The sequence below is a fragment of the Anolis sagrei genome, chromosome 4, assembly GCF_037176765.1.
Source record: "Anolis sagrei isolate rAnoSag1 chromosome 4, rAnoSag1.mat, whole genome shotgun sequence".
NCBI lineage: Eukaryota > Metazoa > Chordata > Lepidosauria > Squamata > Dactyloidae > Anolis > Anolis sagrei.
The window spans coordinates 242,592,341-242,619,052 of record NC_090024.1 but is presented as its reverse complement, the minus strand read 5'-3'; the positions used below and the strand labels follow the sequence as shown (position 1 = coordinate 242,619,052).

The 26,712-nt window shown below is 48.2% G+C and overlaps 1 protein-coding gene across 1 annotated transcript in view; it reads right to left on the bottom strand.

Annotated features, from left to right (window-relative positions):
• Window positions 1-5,040, bottom strand: part of XKR7 (XK related 7) — a 102,469-nt gene extending 97,429 nt beyond the window's left edge. The window contains exon 1 of the mRNA XM_060771833.2: window positions 4,008-5,040. Coding sequence (XP_060627816.2) covers window positions 4,008-4,819 — 812 coding nt within the window. The 5' untranslated portion in view covers window positions 4,820-5,040. The remainder of the gene's footprint in view (window positions 1-4,007) is intronic.
• Between the last annotated feature and the right edge of the window lie 21,672 nt (window positions 5,041-26,712).

Sequence of the window (26,712 nt, the reverse complement as noted above, 5' to 3'; positions counted from 1 at the left end):
TCTCAGGTAAGGCTTGCAGGATGGCTTTTGTCTGAGGAAGGGCACAAGCAGAGGAAGCAAGCGCACAACCGAGGAATGGGAAAGGTGGAAGGAGTGGGGGGTCAGCAACCTGCTTCTTGTGTGGGGCGTGGCAAAGAATCACTCTATTTGGTGGTCTACTTGGGGCTCTATTTGGTGGTCTATTTTGGACTCTATTTGGGGGTCTATTTTGGGTCTATTTGGTGGTCTATCTGGGACTCTATTTGGGGTATGAGGCTCTTTTTGGGGTCTATTTGGGGCTCTGTTTGGGGTTCTGCTTGGGGCTCTATTTGGTGGTCTATTTGGGAATCTATTTGGGGTCTGAGGCTCTTTTGGTGTCTATTTGGGGCTCTGTTTGGTGGTCTATCTGGGGCTCTATTTGGTGGTCTATTTAGGGTCTGAGGCTCTTTTTGGGGTCTATTTGGGACTCTATTTGGCGGTCTATTTGTGACTATTTGAGGGTCTATATGGGGCTCTATTTGGTGGTCTATTTAGAGTCTGAGGCTCTTTTGGTGGTCTATTTGAAGTCTGAGGCTCTTTTGGGGTCTATTTGGAGTTGAGCTCTTTTTGAGGTCTATTTGGGACTCTATTTGGGGGTCTATTTGGGGTCTGAGGCTCTTTTTGGGGTCTATTTGGGGCTCTATTTGGATGACTATTTGGGGTTTGAGGCTCTTTTGGGGTCTATTTGGGACTCTAGTTGGGTGTCTATTTGGGGTCTGAGGCTCTTTTTGGGGTCTATTTGGGACTCTATTTGGTGGTCTATTTGGGGTCTGAGGCTCTTTTGGTGTCTATTTGGGACTCTATTTAGGTGTCTACTTGGGATCTGAGGCACTTTTTGGGATCTATTTTGGATGCTATTTAGTGGTCTATTTGGGGTCTGAGGCTCTTTTTAGGGTCTATTTGGGACTATTTGGGGGTCTATTTGGGGCTCCATTTGGTGGTCTATTTGGAGTCTGAGGCTCTTTTGGGGTCTATTGGGGGTATATTTGGTGGTCTATTTGGTGCTCTTGGGTTCTATTTGGGACTATTTGGTTGTCTATTTGGGACTATTTGGTGGTCTCTTTGGGGTCTATTTGGGTCTCGATTTAGGGCTCTATTTGGTGGCCTATTTGGTGCTTTATTTAGTGGTCTATTTGGTGCTCTATTTGAGACTCTGGTGGTCTATTTGGGCTTTTGTCTGAGGAAGGGCACAAGTGGAGGAGGAAGCAAGTGCAGGACGAGGAATGGAAAAGGTGGAAGGAGTCAAGTGGGGTGGTCAGCAATCTGCTTCTTGTGTGGAGCGTGGCAAAGAAGGATTGAAGCCTGGAAGGATGGGGTCAGACAAAAGAGTGGAAACCTGGAGAGGGAGTGAGGTCAAAGGCGAGGACTGAAGAAGGGGTTGGCAACTTAGAGGGAGGGGGTGGGGCTCAAAGGTGAGGCAGGGATCAAGGGTGAAGATGGGGGTCAGCAGCCTAGCTGTTGTCTGGAGGGGGTGAGGGTCCAAGGCTGAAGATAGAGAGCATGTGGGTGAGCAATCTGGGCTTTGTGTGTGGTGTGTGTGGGGCAGAGATAAAGAGAATGGGGGTTGTTTGGATGGGGTTTAGAATCATAGAATCATAGAATCAAAGAGTTGGAAGAGACCTCATGGGCCATCCAGTCCAACCCCATTCTGCCAAGAAGCAGGAATATTGCATTCAAATCACCCCTGACAGATGGTCGTCCAGCCTCTGTTTAAAAGCTTCCAGAGAAGGAGCCTCTGCAAGTCGCTTCTGGTGTGAGAGAATTGACCGTCTGCAAGGACATTGGCCAGGGCATGCCCGGATGTTTAGATGTTTTACCATCCTTGTGGGAGGCTTTTCTCATGTCCTTGCATGGGGAGCTGGAGCTGACAGAGGGAGCTCATCCGCATTCTCCCCAGATTCAAACCTCTGACCTGTTGGTCTTCGGTCCTGCAGCACAAGGGTTTAACCCATTGCACCACTGGGGGCTCCTGGGGGTCACAGCTGAGGTCTGGGGAATGGGGAGAGATGGGTGAAGGTTGGGAAGGTGTGGGGCAGCAGCCTGGCTTTAGTTTGGAAACAGAGCAAGAGCTGAGAGAGATCAAAGGTGGGTCTGGAGAGGGGGAGAAGGTTGGGGTCAATATCCTGGGCAGATGGAGGGGGAGGGCAGCCCCTTTCCTTGCCTGTGGTGGGAGGGAGGGCTCAAGGGGATCAAAGATGAGGCTGGAAGGGATGGAGACCACATTCTGAGGGCTCAATCCTGGGCCTTACCTGGATGAGAAAGAAGGATAGAGAGAGGGGGTGTGGCTCAAAGGTGAGACTGAGAAGGTGGAAAGGTGAGTCTCCTGAGCAGATGGGGAGATGATGAAGCAGGAGAGCAGCCCTCTGCTTATCTCTATTTGGGGCTCAATTTGGTGGTCTGTTTGGGGGTCTATTTGGTGATCTATTTGGTGCTCTATTTGATGGTCTTTTTGGGGCTCTATTTGGTGCTCTATTTGGGGAACTATTTGATGCTCTATTTGGTGGTCTATTGGGGGTCTGGTGGTCTATTTGAGAGTCTATTTGATGGTCTGTTTGGTGGTCTATTTGGTGCTCTAATTGATGGTCTATTTGATGGTCTGTTTGGGGCTCTATTTGGGGCTCTATCTGGGGGTTTATTTGGTGCTCTATTTGGTGGTCTATTGGGGGTTTGGTGGTCTATTTGGGACTTTATTTGGTGCTCTATTTGGTGGTCTATTGGGGGTTTGGTGGTCTATTTGGGACTTTGTTTGGTGCTCTATTTGGTGGTCTATTGGGGGTTTGGTGGTCTATTTGGGACTTTATTTGGTGCTCTATTTGGTGCTCTATTTGGTGCTCTATTTGGCAGTCTATTTGGGGTTCTATTTGGTGGTTTATTTGGTGGTCTATTTGAGGGTCGATTATGGGGGTCTATTTGGGGCTCTATACGGTGGCCTATTTAGGAGTCCATTTGGTGGTCTATTTGGGACTGTAGAAGTCTGGTGGTCAATTTAGTGATTTATTTGGGACTCTATTTGGCACTCTATTGGGAGGTCTATCTGGTGGTCTATTTGGGGTTCTATTTGGTGCTTTATTTGGTGGTCCATATCTCTCCCCCCCCCCCAAGTCTTACTTATCTTACTGGTCTATTTGGGGTCCTATTTGGTGCTTTATTTGGTGGTCTATTTGAGGGTCAATTAGGGGGGTCTATTTGGGGCTCTATACAGTGGCCTATTTAGGAGTCCATTTGGTGGTTTGTTTGGGACCGTGGAAGTCTATTTGGTGGTCTATTTAGTGGTGTATTTGGGACTCTGCTTGGTGCTCTATTTGGAGGTCTATTTGGGGTCCTATTTGGAGTTGAAGCCCAAATCACCTAGAGCAAAGGCCAAAGTTGACCCAGGACTGTCCCTCAGCGATTCCTTGCATAGCCCACCCCCTTCCCCCCTTTGCCCTCCTTGTTTGGGACTGTGGAGGTCTATTTGGTGGTCTATTTAGTGGTGTATTTGGGACTCTGTTTGGCGCTCTATTTGGGGTTCTACTTGAAGTTGAAGCCCAAATCCCCTAGAGCAAAGGCCAAAGTTGACCCAGGTCTGTCCCTCAGCGATTCCTTGCATAGCCCACCCCGTTCCCTCTTTGCCCTCCTTGTTTGGGACTGTGGAAGTCTATTTGGTGGTCTATTTAGTGGTGTATTTGGGACTCTGTTTGGCACTCTATTTGGGGGTCTATTTGGGGTTCTACTTGAAGTTGAAGCCCAAATCACCTAGAGCAAAGGCCAAAGTTGACCCGGGCCTGTCCCTCAGCGATTCCTTTCATACCTGCCGCCCCCCGCCCCCCATTGCCAAGGCCTCCTTACCTCCAGACCTGTCCCAGCTGGAGGAGGTGGATGAGGGCATTTGGTGATTTGGGGTTCTATTTGGAGTTGAAGCCCAAATCCCCTAGAGCAAAGGCCAAAGTTGACCCAGGCCTGTCCTTCAGCGATTCCTTGCATAGCCCACCCCCCTTTGTCCCCCTTACCTCCAGACCTGTCCCAGCTGGAGGAGGTGGATGAGGGTCTGGAGGAGCCAGAGGCAGCACCTGCAGCACCCTCGGGGCCCGGCAGGGGGCGTGAGCGGGGCGGGCGAGGCGCCTTGGCTGCATCCTCCTCCTCCTCCGGCGCTGTCCTTGGTGCTGAAGGCGGCTTTCCCTCCTGATCCTCCTGCTCCTCTCTTGGGCGCGCCTGCTCCTTCCTTGGCGGCGAAGGAGGTCCCGGGGGTGGCGGCGGCGGCGGTGGAGGTGGAGGCGGTGAAGTCGTAGACGAACCATCGGAAGCTGAGAGCCTGGACGACGACGGAGGGGAGGAGGACGAAGAGGAGGGTGAGGCCGAACCACCAGAGCTGCCCGCGGAGGTAGTAGTGGGCGCTGAGCCACAGGTCGCTGGCCCCGTCCGAGAAGAAGACCAGCAGCGCCCCCAGCGCCCAGGCGCACTCCCCGGCCCCGAAGCGCCCCCCGCGCCCCGACAGAGACGCCACCGGGGGAGCAGGAGGAGCCGGAGCCGCCCCAGGCAAGGCAGGCAGCGCCGCGGCCGAAGACGACGAAGCGTGGTGGCCCCGGAGCAGGAGCAGCGCCGGAGGGGAAGCCGTGCCCCCGCCTCCCCCTGCCAAGGAAGGAGGGAGCGGAGGAAAGGGCCCCGAGGAAGGGGGGCGGCCCGAGCGGGAGAGGCCCGAGCAGGACCCCTCCCTGCGTGGCCCCGCCGCCGCCGAAGAGACCGAGGAGGAGGACGGAGAAGGGGTCGCCGCCGCCCCCACCGACACCGCCACAGCCGCGCCTCCGTCCGACTTCGCGGCCATGTTGGAGGGAGGGAGGAGGAGGAGGAGGAGGAGGAGGAAGGGAGGAGGGGGGAGAGGAGGGCGAGCAGGAGGAGGAGAGCCAGGGTGGGGAGGGGGAGAGGGAGGAGGAGGGGGAGGAGGAGGAGAAGGAAGGCGGAACCAAGCAAGGGGAAGAGAAAGGGAGGGAGAGGAGGAGGAGAGGAAGACGGACGAAGGGAAGCAGGGATGGAGCAAGGAGGAGAGGAAGGAAGGGATGGAGAGAACGACAGAAGGGAAGCAAGAGGGAGGGAAGAGGGAGGGATGGAGAGGGGAAGGAGGAGGACAAGAAAGACGGAAGAAGGGAAGGAGGAATGGAGCAAGAAGGAGAGAAAGGGGCAGGTGGGAGGGATGGAGAAGAGGAGGAGGAGGGGAGAAAGAAGGAGGGAAGGATTAACGAAGCAAGGAGGAGAGAAAGGCAGAAGAAGGGAACGTGGAATGAAGCAAGGAGGAGAGAAAAGGGCAGGAGGGAGGGATGGAGAAGAAGAGGAGGAGGGGAGGAGGAAGGAAAGAGGGAAGGCTTAAGGAAGCAAGGAGGAGAGAGAGGAAGGGATGAAGAGGAGGAGGAGAGAAAGGCAGAAGAAAGGAGGAGATAAAAGGAAAGGAGGGAGGGATGGAGAAGAGGAGGGAGAAAGACGGAAGAAGGGAAGGCTTAACCAAGCAAGGAGGAGATAGAGGGAGGGGTGGAGAGGAGGAGAGAAAGGCGGAAGAAGGGAAGGAGGAATGAAGCAAGGAGAACCGAAAGAAGGAGGAGACAGAAACAGAAGAAGGGAAGGCTTAATGAAGCAAGGAGGAGAGAAAAGAAGGGAAGAGGGATGGATGGAGAGGAAGAGAGGAAAGCGGAAGAAGGGAAGGAGGAATGAAGCAAGGAGGAGGGAAAGGAAGGGATAGAGAGGAGAAGATGGGAGGGAAGGAAGCAGAAGGAGCGATGGAGGAGAGGATGAAAGCCGAATGAAGGAAGGGAAGGAGAGGAAGAGGAGAGAAACAGAAGGAGAGGATAAAGGAAGAGGAGGGAAGAAGGGAACGAGGCATGAAGCAAGGAGGAGAGAAAGGGAGGGTGGGAGGAATGAAAGGAGGAAGAGAGAAAGACGGGAGAAGGGGGAAAGAAGGAGAGGATGAAGGAGTGAAGGAAGGAGGTGTGATAGGGGAGATGGGAGGGAAGGAAGCAGAAGAAGTGAAGGAGGGAAGAGAGGACGAAGGAAAGGAGGAAGGAGAGAAAGGAAGAGGGGAGATGGGAGGGGATCGCAATAATTATTGTTATTGAGAATGGAGGGGGAGGGAAGAAGGGAAAGCGGAAGGAAGGGAAGGGAAAGGTGCGATGGAGGAGAGGAAGAAGGGAGATGGGAGGAAAGAGGGAGGGGCGCAGGGAGGAGGAATGAAAAGGAGGAGGGAGGAGGAGGAGGAGAGAAAGGGGAGATGGGAGGGAAAGAGGAAGAAGAAGCGAAGGAGAGATGGAAGAGAGGAGGGAATGAGGATGGGAAGGGAAAGGGAGGAGGAGTTGCGACGGAGGAGAGAAAGAGGAGAGATGGGAGGGAATAATAATATTTTTTATTATTTCTTGCCCGATGGAGAGAAGGAAGAGGGGAGAAAGGAGGAGAGGATGAAAGAGTGAAGGAAGGGGAAGGAGGTGTGATAGGGGAGATGGGAGGGAAGGAGGAGAGAGAGGATGAAGGGGAAAGGAGAAGGAGGAGAGAAAGAAAGGAGGAAATAACAGTATTTTCTATTTCTTGCCCGCCTCTCAAAGGAGGATAGGACGAAGGAGGGAAGGAAGGAGAGAAAGAGGGGAGAAGGGAGGGAAGGAAAAAGCAATGGAGAGAAAGAGGAGAAGCAATGGAAGAGAAGGAGGAAGGAGAAGGAGTGAAAGAGGAAGGGAAAGCCGAAGGAAGGAAGGAAGGAAGGAAGGAAGAGAAAGGAAGGAGGAGAGAAAGAGGGGAGTTGGGAAGGAAGAAGCAATGGAGAAAAGGAGGAGAAGCAAGAGAGGGAGGGAGGAGAAGGAGTGAAAGAAGAAGGGGGAGCCGAAGGAAGGAAGGAAGGAAGAGAAAGGAAGGAGGAGAGAAAGAGGGGAGTTGGGAAGGAAGAAGCAATGGAGAAAAGGAGGAGAAGCAAGAGAGGGAGGAAGGAGAAGGAGTGAAAGAGGAAGGGAGAGCCGAAGGAAGGAAGGAAGGAAGAGAAAGGAAGGAGGAGAGAAAGAGGGGGTTGGGAAGGAAGAAGCAATGGAGAGAAGGAGAAGCAAGAGAGGGAGGGAGGAGAAGGAGTGAAAGAGGAAGAGAAAGTCGAAGGAAGGAAGAGAAAGGAAGGAGGAGAGAAAGAGGGGAGTTGAGAATGAAGAAGCAATGGAGAGAAGGAGGAGAAGCAATGGAAGAGAGAGAGGAAGGAGAAGGAGTGGAAGAAGAAGGGAAAGCCGAAGGAAGGAAGGAAGAGAAACGAAGGAGGAGAGAAAGAGGGGAGTTGGGAAGAAGAGGCAATGGAGAGAAGGAGAAGCAAAGGAAAGAGAGGGAGGAAGGAGAAGGAGTGAAAGAGGAAGGGAAAGCCGAAGGAAGGAAGGAAGGAAGGAAGGAAGGAAGAGAAAGGAAGGAGGAGAGAAAGAGGGGGGTTAGGAAGAAGCAATGGAGAAAAGGAGGAGAAGCAAGAGAGGGAGGAAGGAGGAGTGAAAGAGGAAAAGAGAGCCGAAGGAAGAAAGGAAGGGGAAGGAAGGAGGAGAGAAAGAAGGGAGATGGGTAGAAAGAAGGAGGGAAGGAGGCAGAAGGAGCGATGGAGGAGAGGAAGGCTGGAAGAAGGGAAGGGGAGAAAGGAAAGGCTTATGAAGAAGGGAAGGAAGGATGTTTGGGAGACAGAGGGAGGGAGCCACACAGGCCTGGCCCTCCCTCCGTCCCGACTTTACTTCTTCCTCTTCCTCCCTTCTTCCTCCCTTCTTCCTCCTTCACTCTCTTCCCTGGATCAAGACAGGAGGGTGGGGAGGGTCTTCCGAAGCCCCCTCCGCTCCCCATTCACTCCCCATTCGGGCTCCTCCAGGGATCCTACAGGCGCGCCCTTTCCCTTTCTCTCTTTCTTTCTTTCCTTCCTTCCCTCCTTCCTTTCCCTCTCTGACTCCATCCACTTCTCCCTCCCTCCCTCCCTCCCTTTTTGGGTCCCTCTCCCAATTATGGATAAGGAAAGACCCCTCCCAGCAACCTGCTTCAATTCCTTGATTTCACCAGAGTACACATGATTCCTCTTCCAAAATGGAGCCAAGTCACAATTAGGGAGGTTCCATCACACCCAATCAAGTGGTTGCCTTCCTAATGAGTGTCCATTTGATGAGTGTCCATCTGATGGTGTGAGTGGGGGGGGGGGGTCCAGCCTGCCATTGTTTCTTGCCCTCAGGCTCCTGAGTTAACTGATCAAGGTCCTGCAGAGGTTTCAATGCCTGGGATACAGCTTAATAGTGTAACATTAGACAATCTTGGACAACAAGTTAAACATGAGCCAACAATGTGATGTGGCAGCAAAAAAGCCAATGGGATTTTGGCCTGCATCAAGAGGAGCCTAGTGTCTAGATCTAGGGAAATCATGCTCCCCATGCAGAGGCGGCCCTAGGTAATTTTCAACGGTAAGCAAACAGTATTTTGGCGACCCCGCCCCCCAACCAATCATTGATATATATTTTCTGTTTGTCGTGGGAGTTCGGTGTGCCATATTTGGTTCAATTCCATCATTGGTGGAGTTCAGAATGCTCTTTGATTGTAGGTGAACTATACATCCCAGTAACTACACTTGCCGCACTTGCTCCCTTGCCCGGCCCGCTTTGGGTCCGGAGGCGTGTTTGAAGACCCCGGCGTGTGCACCAAAAGTCACCTCTTCTCCTGACTTTCTCCTCAGCCATTGGGACCAAGAGAGAGAGACAGAGGTGGAGATGCCCACCTTTCCTGAAGATAGGCGCAAAAACAAAGGAGGGAGCGGAGGTGGGAGATACCTCCACCCGGAGAGGCTCTCTCTCTCTCTCTCTCTCTCAGTCCCAATGGCTGAAGAGAAAGTCAGGAGAAGAGGCGACTTTTGGTGTGCACGCTGGGGTCTTCAGTCATGCATCTGGACCCAAAGCGGGCCAGGCACGGCGGCTCCGCCCCTTGGCCCACCCGCGGATTAGGAAGAGGAGAGCGCCGGGGGATCAGGAAAGGGAGCCGGTCATGGGGAAGGGATGGAACATGGAGAACGATTGAGTGCCGGCTCTGCTCGCACACCCGGTGGCCGGGTGGAGCAGGAATGAGAGGGGCGAGGCGAGGTTCAAGGGCCCGGCCCCTTTGGGAAGAGGATTGCCCGGCAGCGAGGCAAGAAAGCCGAGGCTCCCCCCGGACTGCTAGGGCTGTTGTGAGCTGAGGGGGCGCTCCTCAGGAGTCGCCCTTGGGCTGAGAATTGCGGAATATAAGAGCAGTAAATAAGTAAATAAATAAATAAAAAGTGGTGGCCGAGGGTATTTACAGAGGCGCCTCTGCGCCCTTGGCAAAACAAGTGTTCTGCAACCGCTTACTTCGCGTAATGGATGAGCCGCCCCTGTCCCCATGCTCTATTCTGCCTTGGTTAGACCACACCTGGAATATTGTGTCCAATTCTGGGCACCACAATTCAAGAGAGATATTGACAAGCTGGAATGTGTCCAGAGGAGGGCGACTAAAATGACAAGGGTCTGGAGAACAAGCCCTATGAGGAGCGGCTTAAGGATCTGGGCATGTTTAGCCTGAAGAAGAGAAGGCTGAGAGGAGATATGATAGCCATGGATAAATATGTGAGAGGAAGCCGCAGGGAGGAGGGAGCAAGCTTCCTTTCTGCTTCCCCGGAGACTAGGACGTGGAACAATGGCTTCAAATTACAAGAGAGGAGATTCCATCTGAACATGAGGAAGAACTTCCTGACTGTGAGAGCTGTTCAGCAGTGGAACTCTCTGCCCCGGAGTGTGGTGGAGGCTCCTTCTATGGAAGCTTTTAAACAGAGGCTGGATGGCCATCTGTCAGGGGTGATTTGAATGCAATATTCCTGCTTCTTGGCAGAATGGGGTTGGACTGGATGGCCCATGAGGTCTCTTCCAACTCTATGATTCTATGATTTCCGCTCTCTTGGCAGCCATTTCTCCACAAAAGTCAACATTGACACTGAAATACAACACCGCCTGAGCTCTGCGAGTGCAGCGTTCTTATTTTATTTATTTTATTACTTATTTATTTAGACCATTTCTACCCCCCCCTTCTCACCCCCAAGGGGGGACTCAGGGCAGCTAACGCAGGCAACTACTCAATGCCAACAGTATCAAAACAACAATATAAAACAGCAATATAAAATCCATTACATAACAAGCAGTGATATTAATTAAAATTACATAACCACATAGAACAGATGAAGCAGAGAGTGTTTGTGGAGCAGGACATCCATAGGGATACTTTTGAATTTCCTATATTCTTTTGCTGAAGAATAAACTGTTTGCTTATACTTGCTTACTTAGGCAATCCCTCGTTGTCCAAGTAGGATAATCCTCCAGGGTGGGTCCATAGGTGACTGTGGAGCCCTGTTCTTGATCTGCATTGTCTCCCGTAGTGAGGGCATTGGTTCCCAGACAGAAGACAGTCCCGGTTGGGGTTGGCTTGACATGCCTTCCTCTTGGCACGTTTCTCTCTTTCACCCTCCATTCGTGCCTCTTCAATTTCTGCAGCACTGCTGGTCACAGCTGACTTCCAGGGCTTCCCAGTTCTCAGTGTCAATGCCAGAGTTTTTAACGTTGGCTTTGGGCCCATCTTTAAATCTCTTTTCCTGTCTGCCACCATTCCATTTTCCATTCTTGAGTTTGGAGTAGAGCAACTGCTTTGGGAGATGGTGGTCAGAATCTCTCATTCCTGGGCAAGGTGATTGAGAGGGCAGCAGCGGAGCAGTTGCAGCAATTCCTAGACGACACAGCCGGACGAGATCCCTTCCAGTCCGGCTTCCGTGCGGGGCATGGGACAGAGACTGTGCTGGTCTCCATCACGGATCACCTTCGATGCCAGCTTGACCAGGGCGGATCAGCACTGCTTGTGTTATTGGATCTCACAGCAGCATTTGACACAGTCGACCACAATCTTTTGACCCACCGCCTTGCTGTTGCTGGAGTCAGGGGGAGAGCTTTAAACTGGCTGTCCTCCTTCCTTCACAACCGTGGACAGCAAGTGGAGAGGGGAGGCCTGGCCTCTGAGAGGTTCCCTCTCTCTGTCTTGTGGGGTTCCTCAGGGGGCCATTCTCTCTCCTCTGTTGTTTAACATCTATATGCAACCACTTGCTCAGCTGGTTCGAGGTTTTGAGCTTGAGTGTTATCAGTACGCCGATGACACTCAGCTGGTGCTGAAGATGGAAGGCCAACCGCACTCTGTACCCGATTGTTTCCATCAGTGCCTCGAGGCCGTGACTGGATGGCTGCGTGCCAGCAGGTTGAGGGTGAATCCAGCAAAGACGGAGATCCTATGGTTGGGTCAACCGGGCAGTGGGGACATCCAGCTGCCTACCCTGGATGGCGAGGCGCTACGCCCGTCATCATTGGTAAAGAGTCTGGGAGTCCTTTTGGACCCTCTGCTGACGATGGAGGCCCAGGTCTCCACCGTGAGCAGAACCGCCTTCTTTCACCTGCGGCAGGCTAGACGGCTGGCCCCCTCCCTGTCCAGGGACGACCTAGCTACGGTGATCCAGGCCACGGTCATCTCAAGACTGGACTACTGTAACGCCCTCTACATTGGCCTTCCTCTGTCGGTGATCCGGAAGCTCAAGTTGGTACAGACTGCAGCTGCTCGGCTTCTTGCGGGAACTCCGATAAGATGCCACATAACACCAATCTTACTACAGCTGCATTGGTTACCAATTGCGCATCGGATCACTTTCAAAGTGATGGTACTCACCTTTAAGGCCTTGCATGGTCTGGGGCCGATGTACCTGAGGGACCGCCTCTCCCCCTACCAACCCCAGAGATCCCTCCGTTCTGAGGACCAAGATCTATTGGAAGTCCCCAGTTTCAAGACCTTGCGTCTAACAGCAACCAGACGCAGAGCCTTTACAGCAGTGGCACCATCCCTCTGGAATACTCTGGAATACTCTGCCACCTGAAGTCTGAGCCTTGCGGGACTTACCAGATTTCCGCAGGGCATGTAAGACATGTCTGTTTTTGATCTCTGATATTGCTGTTTTTAAATTGTTTTAAATTGTTTTTAAATTGTGTTCGATTTTGGTCTGTTCTTGTAAGCTGTTCCAAGCCCCAGGGGAGTGGCGAAATATAAGTTCGAATAATAAATAAATAAATAAAATCTGGACAACATGGGCGATGCAACAGAGTTGATGGCGGAGGACCATCAATTCAATGCTGGTGGTCTTTGCTTCTTCCAGCATGCTGACATTTGTTCACTTGTCTTCCCAAGAGATTTGCAGGATTTTTCAGAGGCAGCACTGATGGAATCATTCCAGGAGTTGCATGTGATGCCTGTAGACTGTCCACATCTCGCAGGCATATAGCAGGGTTGGGAGGACAATAGCTTTATAAACAAGCACCTTGGTATCCCTATGGATGTCCTGGTCCTCAAACACTCTCTGATTCATTCAGAAAAATGCTGCGCTCGCAGAGCTCAGGCAGTGTTGTATTTCAGTATCAATGTTGACTTTGGTGGAGAGGTGGCTGCCAAGGGAGCGGAAATGGTCCACATTTTCTAATGTTACACCATTAAGCTGTATCTCTGGCATTGGAGAGGGATTGGCTGGTGTCTGCTGGAAGAGCACTTTGGTTTTCTCAATGTTCAATGACAGGCCGTGCTTCTCGTATGCTTCTGTGAAGGTTTTTTAGAGTGACTTGTAGGCCTTCTTCTGAATGTGTGCAGACAATGTTATCATCAGCGTACTGGAGTTCTATAACAGATCTTGTAAGCTTGGTTTTGGCTTTCAGTTTGCTGAGGTTAAACAGCTTTCCATCTGTCCGATAGATGATTTCCACTCCGGTGAGAAGCTTCCCATCAACAAGGTGAAGGATCATAGTGATGAAGATGGAGAATAGAGTTGGGGCAAGAACACATCCTTATTTGATTCCCGATTCCACCTTAAATGGGTCACTTTGGGAGCCATTGTTGTCCAAAACCGTTGCCATCATGTCATCATGGAGGAGGGAGAGGGAAGGAGGTAGGAAAGAGGTAAGGACGAAAGGGTGGAAGGCAGGAGGGAGGGAGAAAAGGGGAGGGAAGGAAGGATACGATGGTGAAAGAGCAGGGCCAGAGAAAAGAGCCTAAGGGGCCACATCTGGCCCCTAGGCCTGGGTTTGCCCATACCTGGTGTAGAGCCACCCTTAGAATTGAGTCCCCTTCCACACAACTTAACAAAATCTCAGAGTATCTGCTTTGAACTGGATTATGTGCCAGTGTGGACTCAGATATCCCAGTTCAAAGCAGATACTGTGGCATTTTCTGCCTTGATATTCTGGGTTATATGGCTGTGTGGAAGGGCCCTGATTCTTTTCCTGTCAGCAACAAGCCCAAACTGGGTTCCCCAGCTCTTTGGAAAGTAACCATTTATAGCTCATTGAGAAGCAGCTTTCCATGGCACCCCAGCCATTCAGTAAATGGTGAGTTCTGGTGGGAAGAAGCGAGACGGACATGAGACAATCAGAATCTATATTTAGGCTTTTGGCTCCTTTTGGCAAAGGTCTTTTTCTGCCTCTTGCAAAAACGCTTCCTTGATGCTGGCGGTGCGTTTTTTGGCCAGAAAGGGTCAGTTCCAATACTGAGAGGCAGGAAAGCATTGGCCTGACTCACGATGAGCTGTTCTCTTGGCCGATGCCCAGACAGAGTGGCAGTGCCAAGCTTCGGAGCTGGTGCCAGGAGCGGAGAAAGAGAGAGGAGGAGGAGGAGGGCAGGCAGACAGGCTGCAGGGCAGGAGGATGGCAAAGGCCAGCATGAAAACCCCTGAAGGCAGGCATCAACAAACTTGGGCCCTCCAGGTGTTTTGGACTTCAGCTCCCACAATTCCTATTTCAAATTGTATTGAAATGCTCTTAATGCAAGTTGCTTTGAGAACACCTTGTGGAGAGAAAACGCAGGGTATAAAATAAATAAACATAATAATAAAGGCAGTCAAGAACCAACATTGAGGGAAGTCAATAGTAGAAAACTGCTTCAAGTGCAAAAGACAAAGAGAGAATATCATAAATCATAGAATCATAGAATCAAAGAGTTGGAAGAGACCTCATGGGCCATCCAGTCCAACCCTATTCTGCCAAGAAGCAGGAATATTGCATTCAAATCACCCCTGACAGATGGCCATCTGTTTAAAAGCTTCCAAAGAAGGAGCCTCCACCACACTCCGGGGCAGAGAGTTCCACTGCTGAACGGCTCTCATAGTCGGGAAGTTCTTCCTCATGTTTAGACGGAATCTCCTCTCTTGTAGTTTGAAGCCATTGTTCCGCGTCCTAGTCTCCAAGGAAGCAGAAAACAAGCTTGCTCCCTCCTCCCTGTGGCTTCTTCTCACATATTTATACATGGCTATCATATCTCCTCTCAGCCTTCTCTTCTTCAGGCTAAACATACCCAGCTTCTTAAGCCGCTCCTCATAGGACTTGTTCTCCAGACCCTTTATAATTTAAGTCGCCCTCCACTGGACACATTCCAGCTTGTCAACATCTCTCTTGAATTGTGGTGCCCAGAATTGGACACAATATTCCAGGTAAAGTGGTCTAACCAAAGCGGAATAGAGCATGGGGAGCATGACTTCCCTGGACCTAGACACTAGGCTCCTCTTGATGCAGGCCAAATCCCATTGGCTTTTTTTGCTGCCACATCACATTGTTGGCTCATGTTTAACTTGTTGTCCACAAGGACTCCAAGATCTTGTTCACATGTACTGCTCTCAAACCATGCGTCCCCCATTCTGTAAAAACAGAATGCAAAGCAGAAGGGAAAACTGGCGAAAGAAGGCTCTCCATGGACAGTTCCTGGGAAACATTGAGAGCCAAATTGACAAGGAAAAAACATGGCTGTGGCTCACAAACGGAACTTTGAAAAAGGAGACAAAGGAGGGCCTGATCCTGCCAGCCCAAGAACAAGCCATTTGAACCAAGGCCATCAAAGCCAGAATTGAAAAATCAGTGACAGATCCCAAATGTAGACTCTGCAAGGAAGGAGACGACACAATATATCCCATCCTCAGCTGCTGCAAGAAGATCACTCAGACAGACCATAAGCAGAGGCATAACACTGTTGCTCAGATGATTTATTGGAACTTATGCCACAAACACCATCTTCCTGCGACAAAGAACTGGTGGGATCACAAGCCGGAAAAAGTTACAGAGAATGAACACGCCAAACTCCTCTGGGACGTCCGAATTCAGACTGACAGAGTTTTGGAGCATAATACTCCTGACCTCACAATCGTGTTAAAAAACAAAGTATGGATTGGGTTGTTGTAGGTTTTTTGGGCTATATGGCCATGGTCTAGAGGCATTTTCTCCTGATGTTTCACCTGCATCTATGGCAAGCATCCTCAGAGGTAGTGAGGTGGCAAGCATCCTCATTGCCTCTGAGGATGCTTGCCATAGATGCAGGTGAAATGTCAGGAGAGAATGCCTCTAGACCATGGCCATATAGCCCGAAAAAACCTACAACAACCCAGTGATTCCGGCCATGAAAGCCTTCGACAATACAAAGTATGGATTGTTGATGTTGCAATCCTAGGCGGCAGCAGAATTGAAAAAAAAACAACTGGAAAAGCTGACATGATACAAATATTTAAAGATTGAACTGCAAGGACTCTGGCACAAGCCAATCAAGGGGGTCCCAGTGGTGATCGGCACACTGGGTGCAGGTGCCTCAAGACCTTGGCCTGCACTTAAACACAATTGGCGCTGACAAAATTACCATCTGCCAGCTGCAAAAGGCCACCTTACTGGGATCTGCACACATTATTCATTGATACATCACACAATCATTGACACTTGGGAAGTGTCCGACGTGTGATCCAATACAACAGCCAGCAGTGATCTTGTTTGCTGTGGACCCATCTTGTTGTGTTTCAAATAACAATACTCCATCCACTTCAAATGGAATCTTACTCTTCTCTGTCTTTCACCTTACCAAGCATTACATATTTGCAATTATAATTGTGGGAGTAAAATGCATGCTGATTTTATAGGAATTTGGCATTCCAAGTGCAAAAAAAGGGACTCAGGTTTGATCTACCATGTAAAGGTAAAGGTTTTCACCTGATATTAAGTCCAGTCGTGTCCGACTCTGGGGTGTGGTGCTCATCTCCATTTCTAAGCCGAAGAGCCGATATTGTCCGTAGACACCTCGAAGGTCATGTGGCCAGCATGGAGTGCCGTTACCTTCCCGCCGCAGCGCTACCTATTGATCTGCTGGCTGTTGAATTGGATCACACATCAAACCCTTCCCAAGTCATAGAATCATAGAATCAAAGAGTTGGAAGAGACCTCATGGGCCATCTAGTCCAACTCCATTCTGCCAATAAGCAGGAATACTGCATTCAAATCACCCCTGACAGATGGCCATCCAGCCTCTGTTTAAAAGCTTCCAAAGAAGGAGTCTCCTCCACACATAAGGGCAGAGAGTTCCACTGCTGAACAGCTCTCACAGTCAGGAAGTTCTTCCTCATGTTCAGATGGAATCTCCTCTCTTGTAGTGTCTAGGACTGTGTAATGTATCGGCAAATGATGCATGCAGATCCCAGTAAGGTGCCTTCTGCAGCTGGCAGAAGGTAATTTTGTCAGTGCTGATTGTGTTTAAGTGCAGACCGAGGTCTTTAGGCACTGCACCCAGTGTGCCAATCACCACTGGAACCACCTTTACTGGCTTGTGCCAGAGTCTTTGCAGTTCGATCTTTAAATCTTTATTATTATTATTATTATTATTATTATTATTATTATTATTATTATTATTATTATTATTATTATTTGCCCTGGAAATGTCCAACCCATTCCAATGGGCTTGATGTGCTGGCAATCCAAATCAGCAAAAGATTCCCCACTTCCTCTCCAATACTCCGACTGGCAAGAGGTACAGATTGCCCTGCGGCATCGTCTCATAGATTCTATTTTTACCTTTTATTTGGAGCATTTATCCCTCCTCCATCTTCCAGCCAAAAAAAGGCTCCCAGAGTGGCTTAAAAACTCTGAGTTTGACATCTCCCTGTCCTCAGGCTTAGCGTCTAAATAAGACAGAAGACATAAAGAACAGGGAAAGGGAGCAGAGAAGGGGATTGAGTCGAGCAGATGCTGCCTCGGAGGGGGCTTCTCACCAGAAATGGAAACCAAAGCATAAAGGATCCATGCTTGGATGCTCTCTCTTCTCTCCCACCAAAGCCAGGGCAATGGCAGTTGGTATAGATGGGGAGATGACTTGCTTCTGACCACATACTGAAACCACTATGTAACATGAGTTTTGTTCCTGGGTTATAAATGCCATTTCCGAATTGATTCTATCTATCTACCTATATATAAAATGCTCTGTGCATAATGAGTACCTTAAAAACAAAAGAACCAATTAACGAAATCACACCAAATTTGGCAACAAAACGTCTCACAACACAAGGAGTGACCATCACTAAAAAAATTATGATTTTCTCATTTGGGAGTTGTAGTTGCTGGGATTTATAGTTCACCTACAATCAAAGAGCATTCTGAACACCACCAATTATGGCATTGAACCAAACTTGGCACACAGGACTCCCTTGACCAACAGAAATCACTAGAAGGGTTTGGTGGGCATTGACCTTGAGTTTGGGAGTTGTAGTTCACCTACATCCAGAGAGCACTGTGAACTCAAGCAATGATGGATCTGGACCAAACTTGGCACACATATTCCATATGCCCTAATATGCACACAGATGGAGTTTGGGGGAAATAGACCTTGACATTTGGGAGTTGTAGTTGCTGGGATTTATAGTTCACCAACAATCAAAGAGCATTCTGAACTCCACCAATTATGGCATTGAACCAAACTTGGCACACAGGACTCCCATGACCAACAGAAAACACTAGAAGGATTTGGTAGGCATTGACCTTAAGTTTGGGAGTTGTAGTTCACCTACATCCAGAGAGCACTGTGGACTCAAACAATGATGGATCTGGACCAAACTTGGCATGAATACTCAACATACTCAAATATAAACACAGATGGAGTTTGGGGAAAATAGACCTTGACATTTGAGAGTTGTAGTCACTGGGATTCACAGTTCACCTACAATCAAAGAGCATTCTGAACCCCAAAAATGACAGAATTGGGCCAAACTTCCCACACAGAACCCCCATGACCAACAGAAAATACTTAAGGCCATCCAGCCCAACTCCCTTCATCGGGGCAAGAAAATGTAATCAAAGCCCTCCTGACAAAGAGCCATCCAGCCATACATTAGATAGATAGATAGATAGATAGATAGATAGATAGATAGAGAGAGAGAGAGAGATGATTCACACACAGAGAGAGATATAGTATCATAGATTTGAAAGGGACCCCTACAGAAGGACAATTATATGTTACATGTTCCAGGGTGGGAAAACCAGACACTCTCCACATCAACACTGACAAAGAAACAAGAAGTACTGTTTACCTGCAAGCATAAAGAAATCACATATATTAGAAACCAACACTTTCTCATTACTTTATTTTCCAGATCAACAGACTGGGCCACAGCAACGCGTGGCAGGGGACAGCTAGTCATTTAGAAAAACATGGATAAAGTTTATTAAACTGCAAGAACTTTGTTTTTGGCATGACATCCTGCAAAACATTTTGCTATAGTTTTTCAATGACTATCTCATCAAGTTCAACATAGTTTGTGGGACGCCACAAAAATGAAGTTTCCGGAGGATACCTTTTTGGAAAGGGATAACCATTCAGAAGAAGACCTACAAGCCACTCTAAACACGTTCGCAGAAGCATATGAGAAACTCAGCCTGTTATTGAACATCGAGAAAGCCAAAGTGCTCTTCCAGGAGTCACCAGCCAACTCCTTTCCAATTTATACCCCGCCACCATCTCCCCAAAGGGACTCGGGGCGGCTTACATGAGGCCAAGCCCATCAAATACAATACAACAATACATCCACAAACAAGCAAGTAAATTAAACAATACACATAATACAATTGCAATAACACAGAGAGATTTAAAAACATTATGGCATGGCCAGATGTAGATTAAAATTTTTATAACCCTGTACAGAGTAGAGTTTGGCTAGGTATGGGGTTTTTAAAATGTGATATCGGGTGGGGTGGGGGGTCAATCCAACAGAATAATAATAATAATAATAATAATAATAATAATAATTTTAAAATTATTATTGTTGTTGTTAATTTATTTTTGGAATATATTTCTGTTTGCAAAAATTTAGGAAAGAAGATAGGAAAATTGATTTCCATTGCTAATTTTTCAATTTCTGCTATTCTAAAGACTTTAACTATCCATTCCTGTATTGTTGGGAGGTTTGCCTTCTTCAAGAACTGCACATACTTGTTCATTCGTTCAGTCGTCTCCGACTCTTCGTGACCTCATGGACCAGCCCACGCCAGAGCTCCCTGTCGGCCGTCACCACCCCCAGCTCCTTCAAGGTCAGTCCAGTCACTTCAAGGATGCCATCCATCCATCTTGCCCTTGGTCGGCCCCTCTTCCTTTTGCCTTCCACTTTCCCCAGCATCATTGTCTTCTCTAGGCTTTGCTGTCTCCTCATGATGTGGCCAAAGGACTTCAACTTTGTCTCTAGTCTCCTTCCCTCCAGTGAGCAGTCGGGCTTTAGTTCCTGGAGGATGGACTGGTTGGATCTTCTCGCAGTCCAAGGCTTCTCAGTTGTTAGACTGATATACCTGGTTACAGGCATGTAGCCGGGGAGGGGGGGGTTGGGGGGCTTCAGTCCCCGTCCCCCCTGAAATTCTCATTATGGTCTGCAAAAAGGCCTTACTGGTACATTATTTAAACTGTTATGTTTATTCATATCATGATCTGATCACCATGCTCAATATATCTCATATGCATAGGGGTATTGGGGTAACGATACAAAAGGTTTTGCTTTCTGAACCAAAGGTTGGTTCCTCTGAAGACACAATCTAGGTTGCCCTCATAGATAGTCAAAAACCCATGCCTTTTCCTTTGAGAAGACTGCTAATTGCAACATTCACACTTGCTTCAAACAGACAAAGGTTCTTTCTCTCACCCTGGACATTATCCCACAGGTGTATGTGTGTGTGTATATATATAAATACAAATGTAATGTTCGTTTGTGGGATTAACAGAACTCAAAAACCAGTGGGCCAATTTACACCAAATTTGGACACAAGACACCTAACAACCCAATGTATGTCCTCCACTCAAAAAAATTTCAATTTGTCATTTGGGAGTTGTAGTTGCTGGGATTTATAGTTCACCAACAATCAAAGAGCATTCTGAACTCCACCAATTATGGCATTGAACCAAACTTGGCACACAGGACTCCCATGACCAACAGAAAACACTAGAAGGATTTGGTAGGCATTGACCTTAAGTTTGGGAGTTGTAGTTCACCTACATCCAGAGAGCACTGTGGACTCAAACAATGATGGATCTGGACCAAACTTGGCATGAATACTCAACATACTCAAATATAAACACAGATGGAGTTTGGGGAAAATAGACCTTGACATTTGAGAGTTGTAGTCACTGGGATTCACAGTTCACCTACAATCAAAGAGCATTCTGAACCCCACCAATGACAGAATTGGGCCAAACTTCCCACACAGAACCCCCATGACCAACAGAAAATACTTAAGGCCATCCAGCCCAACTCCCTTCATCGGGGCAAGAAAATGTAATCAAAGCCCTCCTGACAAAGAGCCATCCAGCCACACATTAAATAGATAGATAGAGAGAGAGAGAGAGAGAGAGAGAGAGAGAGAGATGATTCACACACAGAGAGAGATATAGTATCATAGATTTGAAAGGGACCCCTACAGAAGGACAATTATATGTTACATGTTCCAGGGTGGGAAAACCAGACACTCTCCACATCAACACTGACAAAGAAACAAGAAGTACTGTTTACCTGCAAGCATAAAGAAATCACATATATTAGAAACCAACACTTTCTCATTACTTTATTTTCCAGATCAACAGACTGGGCCACAGCAACGCATGGCAGGGGACAGCTAGTCATTTAGAAAAACATGGATAAAGTTTATTAAACTGCAAGAACTTTGTTTTTGGCATGACATCCTGCAAAACATTTTGCTATAGTTTTTCAATGACTATCTCATCAAGTTCAACATAGTTTGTGGGAGGCCACAAAAATGAAGTTTCCGGAGGATACCTTTTTGGAAAGGGATAACCATTCAGAAGAAGACCTACAAGCCACTCTAAACACGTTCGCAGAAGCATACGAGAAACTCAGCCTGTTACTGAACATCGAGAAAGCCAAAGTGCTCTTCCAGGAGTCACCAGCCAACTCCTTTCCAATTTATACCCCGCCACCATCTCCCCAAAGGGACTCGGGGCGGCTTACATGAGGCCAAGCCCATCAAATACAATACAACAATACATCCACAAACAAGCAAGTAAATTAAACAATACACATAATACAATTGCAATAACACAGAGAGATTTAAGAACATTATGGCATGGCCAGATGTAGATTAAAATTTTTATAACCCTGTACAGAGTAGAGTTTGGCTAGGTATGGGGTTTTTAAAATGTGATATCGGGTGGGGTGGGGGGTCAATCCAACAGAATAATAATAATAATAATAATAATAATTTTAAAATTATTATTGTTGTTGTTAATTTATTTTTGGAATATATTTCTGTTTGCAAAAATTTAGGAAAGAAGATAGGAAAATTGATTTCCATTGCTAATTTTTCAATTTCTGCTATTCTAAAGACTTTAACTATCCATTCCTGTATTGTTGGGAGGTTTGCCTTCTTCAAGAACTGCACATACTTGTTCATTCGTTCAGTCGTCTCCGACTCTTCGTGACCTCATGGACCAGCCCACGCCAGAGCTCCCTGTCGGCCGTCACCACCCCCAGCTCCTTCAAGGTCAGTCCAGTCACTTCAAGGATGCCATCCATCCATCTTGCCCTTGGTCGGCCCCTCTTCCTTTTGCCTTCCACTTTCCCCAGCATCATTGTCTTCTCTAGGCTTTCCCGTCTTCTCATGATGTGGCCAAAGGACTTCAACTTTGTCTCTAGTCTCCTTCCCTCCAGTGAGCAGTCGGGCTTTAGTTCCTGGAGGATGGACTGGTTGGATCTTCTCGCAGTCCAAGGCTTCTCAGTTGTTAGACTGATATACCTGGTTACAGGCATGTAGCCGGGGAGGGGGGGGTTGGGGGGCTTCAGTCCCCGTCCCCCCTGAAATTCTCATGATGGTCTGCAAAAAGGCCTTACTGGTACATTATTTAAACTGTTATGTTTATTCATATCATGATCTGATCACCATGCTCAATATATCTCATATGCATAGGGGTATTGGGGTAACGATACAAAAGGTTTTGCTTTCTGAACCAAAGGTTGGTTCCTCTGAAGACACAATCTAGGTTGCCCTCATAGATAGTCAAAAACCCATGCCTTTTCCTTTGAGAAGACTACTAATTGCAACATTCACACTTGCTTCAAACAGACAAAGGTTCTTTCTCTCACCCTGGACATTATCCCACAGGTGTATGTGTGTGTGTATATATATAAATACAAATGTAATGTTCGTTTGTGGGATTAACAGAACTCAAAAACCAGTGGGCCAATTTACACCAAATTTGGACACAAGACACCTAACAACCCAATGTATGTCCTCCACTCAAAAAAATTTCAATTTGTCATTTGGGAGTTGTAGTTGCTGGGATTTATAGTTCACCAACAATCAAAGAGCATTCTGAACTCCACCAATTATGGCATTGAACCAAACTTGGCACACAGGACTCCCATGACCAACAGAAAACACTAGAAGGGTTTGGTGGGCATTGACCTTGAGTTTGGGAGTTGTAGTTCACCTACATCCAGAGAGCCATGTGGACTCAAACAATGATGGATCTAGACCAAACTTGGCACAACTATTCCATATGACCAAATATGAACACAGATGGAGTTTGGGGGGAATAGACCTTGACATTTGGGGTTTGTAGTTACTGGGATTTATAGTTCACCTACAATCAAAGTGCATTCTGAATCCCACAAATGACAGAATTAGGGTAAATTTCCCACACAGAACCCCCCTGACCAACAGAAAATACTTAAGGCCATCCAACTCCCTTCACAAAGGCAAGAAAACGTAATCAGAGCCCTCCTGACAAAGAGCCACCCAGCCATAGAGATAGATAGAGATAGATAGATAGATAGATATGATTCACACACAGAGAGAGATATAGCATCATAGATTTGAGAGGGACCCTTAAAGAAGGACTATGATATGTTGCATATTCCAGAGTAGGCAAACCAGACAATCTCCACATCAACACTGACAAAGAAACAACAAGAAATACTGTTTACCCACAAGCAGAAAGAAATTACTTATATTAGAAATCAACACTTCCTCATTATATTGTCGGAGGCTTTCATGGCCGGAATCACTGGGTTGTTGTAGGTTTTTCCGGGCTTTCCGGGAAGCAGCCAGATTGCTCACCGGAGCGGCGTACAGGGAGCATACCACCCCCCTGTTGCGCCAACTCCACTGGCTGCCGATCCAATTCCGAGCACAATTCAAAGTGCTGGTTTTGACCTACAAAACCCTATACGGTTCCGGCCCAGTGTATTTGTCCGAACGGATCTCCCTCTACATCCCACCTCGAAGCTTAAGATCTTCTGGGGAGGCCCTGCTCTCGACCCCGCCACTCTCACAGGTGAGGTTGGCGGGGACGAGGAGCAGGGCCTTCTCGGTGGTGGCCCCCCACCTGTGGAACTCACTCCCCGGGGAGATTAGATCGGCGACCTCCCTTCTAGCATTCCGGAAAAAACTGAAGACCTGGGTTTGGGATCAAGCCTTTGGACACACTGGCAACTAAATGAAGGATCTAACGATAGACAAGGATAAAAGGAATGGAACGGACATATGGACTCTGAACCCGAGCATGAGATTGTTTTTTAATATTTTATTATGCACTGATGTTTTAATTTAACTGTTGAATTGTTTTGTATTTTATATTGTTTGTCGATAGATTTAGGCATCTAATTGTGCCTCCTATGTAAGCCGCCCTGAGTCCCCCCCGGGGTGAGAAGGGCGGGGTATAAGTAAATGAAATAAATAAATAAATAAATATATGGCCATGTTGTAGAGGCATTTTCTCCTGACATTTAGCCTGCATCTATGGCAAGCAACCTCTGAGGATGCTTGCCATAGATGCAGGCGAAACGTCAGGAGAAAATGCCTCTAGAACATGGCCATATGGTCGATCTGGATGAGGAAGAGCAAGCTGAAGATCAATCCCGACAAGACAGAGGTCCTCCTGGTCGATCGTAAACCGGACCGGGGTATAGGGTGGTTACCTGTGTTGGACGGGGTTACACTCCCCCTGAAGCCACAGGTCCGCAGTTTGGGTGTCCTCCTGGATTCTTCGCTCACACTTGAGGCTCAGGTGTCGGCGGTATCCGGGAGGGCCTTTGCACAATTGAGACTTGTGCGCCAACTGCGACCGTACCTCGTGAAGGCTGATCTGGCCGGGGTGTCCACGCCTTGGTCACCTCTAGAATGGATTACTGCAATGCGCTCTACGTGGGGCTGCCCTTGAAGACGGCTCGGAAACTTCAATTGGTCCAGCGGGCAGCAGCTAGGATGCTAACTGGAGCTCATTATCAAGAGAGGTCTACCCCTCTGTTTAAGGAGCTCCACTGGCTGCCATTTATTTTCCGAGCCCAATTCAAGGTGCAGGTGGTCACCTACAAAGCCCTGAACGGTTTGGGACCACCCTACCTGCGTGACCGCATCTCCATCTACGAACCCACACGCTCACTCCGGTCATCTGGGGAGGCCCTGCTCGTGATCCCACCTATGTCGCAAGCGCGCTTGGTGGGGACACGGGACAGGGCCTTCTCTGTGGCGGCCCCCCGACTTTGGAATGCCCTTCCAAAAGAGCTTCGTCAGGCCCCTACTCTAGCAGTTTTCAGAAGGAACCTAAAAACTTGGCTGTTCCGATGTGCCTTCGCAGAATAGGAATCCCCATCCCAAGTCCTAGATGCACTTTAGCACAACTATTGTTGCTGCACACCGCACTTTTAATCTTACGTTCCTCCTCCCATCTCAGCACTTTTAACCCTGTACCCCATTACGCTGTCCGAACCAGTTTTAATAGTGTTTTGATGTATTGTCATTGTGGTTATTTTGCTTAATTGTTTTGATTTGCTTTGTTTATTGTTGTGTTATGTTTCTATTGTATTGTATTTGAGGCTTCGGCCCGTGTAAGCCGCATCGAGTCCTTCGGGAGATGCTAGCGGGGTACAAATAAAGATAATAATAATAATAATAATAATAATAATAATAATATAGCCTGGAAAAACCTACAACAACCCACTTTGTCATTACTTTATTTTCCAGATCACCAGACTGGGCCACAGCAATGCGTGGCAGGGGAAGGCTAGTATACACAATCCACTTGCTTCATTGCCAACAGAACCTTTGAAGATGCCATTAGCTACAGATGAAGGTGAAACATTAGGAAAAAATGCTTCTGGAACATGGCCATACAGCCTGAAAAACTCTCAGCGACCCAGAGAACTGAATTGGATTTCTTCCCTTCCTCTGCCCCGCCTCTTCTTCCAAAAGCCCAGACATCTGGGTTGCATTTCCTTTCATCCCACAGAGCCACTGATGTTCAAAACGGCTGCGATCTTAGACCGGTTGTGAATAAGCGCCCTCATCTCCTATTCATGACTTCCCAGTGCATCTCCTGAAATATTTACACAATCACCAATAATCCTGTAACCCTTGCCGAGGAGCTGACTCACCCTCATCCTGAAAATGTACTTTTTTTATTTTAAAATGTTGCAGATGGCCAGATTCAGCACCCTTTGCCAACCACGCGTGATGGGCTACAGCTCTTAGGGTCCCATGACGGTGCCAGGTTGGCGAAGTCGGTGATGCCACTTGAATGCTTGGGAGCAACTTCGTCATTTGAAATGGAAACCTGAACTCCCTCTGAAAAACTCTTATCAAGAAAGTACTGGATTGTTGTTGACGATGCCTGCCTTCAAGTCATTTCTGGCCTCCTCCTCGTCCTCTTTTTCATTCCTCTTTCTCCTCATCTTTTTCTTCTTCCCCTTCTTCTTCCCCCGCTACTTCGTCCTCCTCCTCTTCTTTTTCCTTCTCCTCTCCCTCTCCTTTCCCCCCTTTCTCCTCTTTTTCTTTTGCCTCTTCTACTTCCTCCTCTATTTCTTCCTTTTCCTCCTCCCCTTTCTCCTCCTCTTCTTCCTCTTTTACTTCCTCCTCCCCCTCTACTTCTTCTTCCTCTTCTTCTTCTTCCTCCTCTTATTTTTCCCTTTCTCCTCTTCTTCCTCTTCTACTTCTTCCCCTCTACTTCTTCCTCCTCCTCCTCTTCCCCTTCTTTTTTCCTCTTTTTCCTCTTTCCCTTTGCCTCTTCTACTTCCTCCTCTACTTCCTCCTCCTCCTCTTCTTCCTCTTCTTCCTCTTCCTGCTCCTCTCCCTCTCCCTTTCCCTCTATTTCTTCCTCCTCATCTTCATCTTCTTTTCCTCTTCTTCTCCTTGTACTTCCTCCTCCTCCTCCTCTTCCTCTTCCTCTTCTTTCCTCTTTCTCCTTCTCTTTCTTTTTCCTCTTCTATTCCTCTTCCTCTTCTCCCTCTTCTCCCTCTTCCTCCTCCTCTTCCTCTCCTTCTTCTTTCTTGACAAGCTGGAATGTGTCCAGAGGAGGGCGACTGAAATGATCAAGGGTCTGGAGAACAAGCCCTAT